Genomic DNA, 4042 nt, shown 5'->3' on the forward strand with positions numbered 1-4042 from the left:
GAGACGCGGCAATGATTTGTGCTGGCGAAGAGTTTCCCTTAGATGAATCCGTGCTGCTGAGGCGAACAACTCCCACCGTCTGCTGTTGTTGTTGCGATTGTCCACCTTGTCCTTGACTGGATGAATGCGATGGATGCGATGAGGAATGAGGAGTTGATTGTTGTATTAGTACATTTGATTTATCATCTTCTTCACTGAATGCAGGTAGAAGATCTTCTCTTCCATGAAATTTATAACAGTTTATTACAATTTGTCTTAATGCATGTGTCCAAGAAATCTAAAAAGAATATATTAAAATAAAGATTAATAAAAAATTGTTTAAGATATAAAATAAATATTTGAAGATTTTTAAATATATATAAACCTTTTGTTTTTCATCTTCAGATCTTGCATCCATGCGTACATTTGCCCAAGGAAGTTCTTTCGGCCACCATGGAGGTCGTGTACTATCTCTTCCCCAACCGGGTTTACCTCTGCCTGTAGAATACTTTAACATTAATGGGATGAATGCTCTAAGTTGAGCTTGTGTCATTTTTTCCACAGGTGTCGGTATGCCATCTATTATAAGAGGTGGTAATTCATATAAAGATGGATCGTCTTGTACTGGTGGTGGAGCTTGTTGTGCAAGCGCACTTTCAAGTTCTTCCATTATAACATTTCTTAAATTTTTTACTACATCTTCTAACGGTTTTGCTCCAAATACTTTATAACTACTGTTTGGCTTTCCTGGAGTAGCTACTAATACTACTGCTTGTTGTCCAACTCGCGTTGCAAACTCATCTATAGTTTGCTGTAATTATATATATATATATATGTATATATGTAAAATGATATATATATGTATATATAAATGATAAGATTAAATAAAATAAATTTTAATATATATTATAACATACACTTACTCTGAGTTTTCTTAAAAGTCTGTTTTGCTGTCTCTTTCTAATGCTAGGATTTGTTTCAAAACTATGAGGTCGTTTCCTCTTTTTTGCTGAGACAATGGCAGCAGCTGCAGCTACGCCAACAGGGCCTAAATTATTTTTATAAATTATTAACTATACGTTTTCTAATTTTATAATCCCACACCAAATAAAAAATGTCAGTAAAATATTAAAATTTCAATTTCTATAATATATATTTATTTCCAAAATGTATTTATTAATGTTTAAAACTTTCTTATTATATTTATGTACATTTATTTATATTTAAATATGTTACTGACATATTATATAAATATATATCTTTAATTCAAAACATAAAAGATGCAAAAGCAGTAATGATATGAAACGTGCTTGATATTCAAGAATATATTATATATAATAATAATAAATTAAATTTATATATATATAGTTATATATTTATAGTTATATAATTTATAAAATTAAAAATTATATTTTATATATAGAAAACTTGAAATATAAGTAATATATACTTTAATATAAATAATAATATACTCTTGAATTTTTTTTTAATAAGGTGATATGAACATCTACAAAATATTACATTTTTCTATAACATTTAAATAATAAACATGACAAAATAAATTTGCAAAATTGCACAAAAATAAACACAAATTTGCAAGAAAAATCTTGAACAACATGTAAGCTATGATATTTTAATAAAAACAACACAAAAGAGATGGCACATGAATAATCTTGAATATGCAAATGAAAATGAAATATAAAACATATAATTAAAATGTATATAAAAAAACAGTGTTTCCATATATATAAAATATTAAAAATAGAAAGCAAATAATATATTACAGCACACAAACAATGTAAAATGCATTAATAATAATGTGTTTTATTAATGGATTTTTAATTTAATATAAATATATATTCATAATAATTTAAAAAATGAAATTAAAATGACAAAAAAAAAATTTAATTTGTTGTATTGTCATAACATAAATGTAAAAAAAAATCTATTTGTTTACTTTTAAAAATGATATAATAATATAACTATTAATCTGAACTAAAATTGATATAATAATATAATGATATAATAATAATTGTTAATCATAATAAGATTTCTAAAAACCTTCTTATTTATATTTAAATTTTATATTTAATAGTTACCATTAGATGTATCATTAGCAGGTAGTATTTACTTCTATTTTTCTGTCAATAATAAATCAAGATAATTCAATTCTATATATTTTCTAATTAATATAACTATTATAAAGTTACAAAATATAATATCTTCATTATTTGTTTTATGAATAATGATATATAAATTAATTTATATAAAATCAAAATTATATTATATATATTATTGATATTAATTACAAACTAAAATATATTAACAATTTGTAAAATTTAATTTATGAAGTTCTTTACTTATCTATGAGAATCAATCATTTAACATTATTGGTGCACCCAGTATGTTACTTTTCTTTTGTAAATGAAAATGATTAGAATATAAATAACTCAAAAGGTGAAAAAGCAAAAAAATGGAAATCACCATTAGCGTGTTTGATTTGCCAACCTGCAGCGGCGAGCTGGGCCGTCACATCATCATCCATGGCAGCAGTCATAAGATCACCTTCCTCATATGTTTCAGATCCACTACTTGGCTCTTCATCATCATCATCTGAGATTCTGTCCATTGTACCAGACTCTGCACTGGGCAGAGAAACCATCTTCTTGTCTTCGTCACCCGTTTTGTCTTCAATTATATTGCAATGCCCCGTAGAAACAAATGCCAATCTTTGATTTTTGATTTTTCTTCTACATCACCTTCTCCTAAATTGAAAGGAGCAAGTTTATATGAAAAATGAAAGATATAAAATAATAAATAATAAATTCGTTCTTGTAAATAACATAAATAATATAACATAAATTTTATAAAATAAAATTGTTTTAAATGAACTTTATATATTATATAGTCTGAATTTAATTTAATATAAAAAATTATTTATAATGTTTTTTATTTATATTATTTATTATATATGAGAAACTATTTATGTTATTTATAAGAAAAAATTTTAATGTAAAAATAAAAATAAAATATTTTATTAAATTATTAAATTATTAATAAATATTTAGGATATATTTAAAATATTCACACATAATAAGACATAATATATAAAACAATTATATATAAATATAAATTTTATAATAAAACAGAAAAGAAAAATTGATATTAAATTTTTTAAAAGAAATCAAATTAATAATAGCAATATTTGATAAATGTATACATAGAAAAAAAACATGAATGCTATTTTATATATATGAACTATAAAGAACTGAAGTATTATAATCTCATTATGTATAAATACTAAATACTCTTTTGTGTAATCATTTTTATAGGGTAAATTATGATATGAAACATACTGCATGATAAAGATAAAGTAGAGTAGATAAGAATCCAGAATGATGATACTATATATAGGTTGAATTTTAAAAACATAAACAACGAGTTTCAGATGAAAGCATTTCCCGCGCATAAATTTGGGATTCCCACGCATGACGAAACGCAAGATATTCGCGATAGGAAAAACAATTTCGAAAATGAAAATGAAAAACGCGGAAAGTCGTAACGTGAACGTCGTCGTCGTCGCCGTGATCTGTGCATGAATACGAGATATTCGTGAAGCGTGATTGAAGCGTAGTGACCCAGTATTAAACTCGGCATGACAGCGAGTAAGAGATATTTGTAAGATGAATTTGACAGGCGACAGGTGACAGACGACAGACGGCGGACGGCCAGTTAAGAAGGCTGGTAAGAGCGTGGCTTGGCAAAGCGTGACGAGATGAGAACAGAGAGAGAAGATGCGCCAAGCCGCGCACACGGCGCGTTTATTTGGTGATACTTGGGGGGGCAATGAAAATGCGCAGGGCACACGCAAAAGAGACCACCTCCGGGGCCGCAAAGCTCATGACCGCGGTACCGCGGAGCCATGGAGCAGGCCCAGTGAAAATCGCGAGTTGCGTACGCACCTTGTGTGTCCCGTGAGTGGTCACCCGATCAGGGAGGGCTCAGGGTTTCGCGTCTGCGGGGAGGCCGCCGTCGGCTACGCTCTCTCACCACGCCCTACGCT

The 4042-nt window shown here is 28.2% G+C and overlaps 1 protein-coding gene across 6 annotated transcripts in view; it reads right to left on the reverse strand.

Annotated features, from left to right (window-relative positions):
- The window catches only part of LOC102670842 (DNA-binding protein P3A2), a 7985-nt gene that overhangs the window by 3385 nt on the left and 558 nt on the right, over positions 1-4042 (reverse strand). Inside the window, exons 2-6 of one of the 6 annotated variants that reach the window (XM_031509526.1) lie at positions 3942-4042; positions 2488-2744; positions 903-1027; positions 365-790; positions 77-277 (exon numbers count right to left, since the gene is read on the reverse strand). In XM_031509526.1, coding sequence (XP_031365386.1) covers positions 77-277; positions 365-790; positions 903-1027; positions 2488-2641 — 906 coding nt within the window. In that variant the 5' untranslated portion in view covers positions 2642-2744; positions 3942-4042. The other 5 variants (XM_031509524.1, XM_031509525.1, XM_031509527.1 and 2 more) reach the window with 5 other exon arrangements.

This window comes from Apis dorsata, unplaced genomic scaffold, assembly GCF_000469605.1.
Source record: "Apis dorsata unplaced genomic scaffold, Apis dorsata 1.3 scaffold_161, whole genome shotgun sequence".
NCBI classification, from domain to species: domain Eukaryota; kingdom Metazoa; phylum Arthropoda; class Insecta; order Hymenoptera; family Apidae; genus Apis; species Apis dorsata.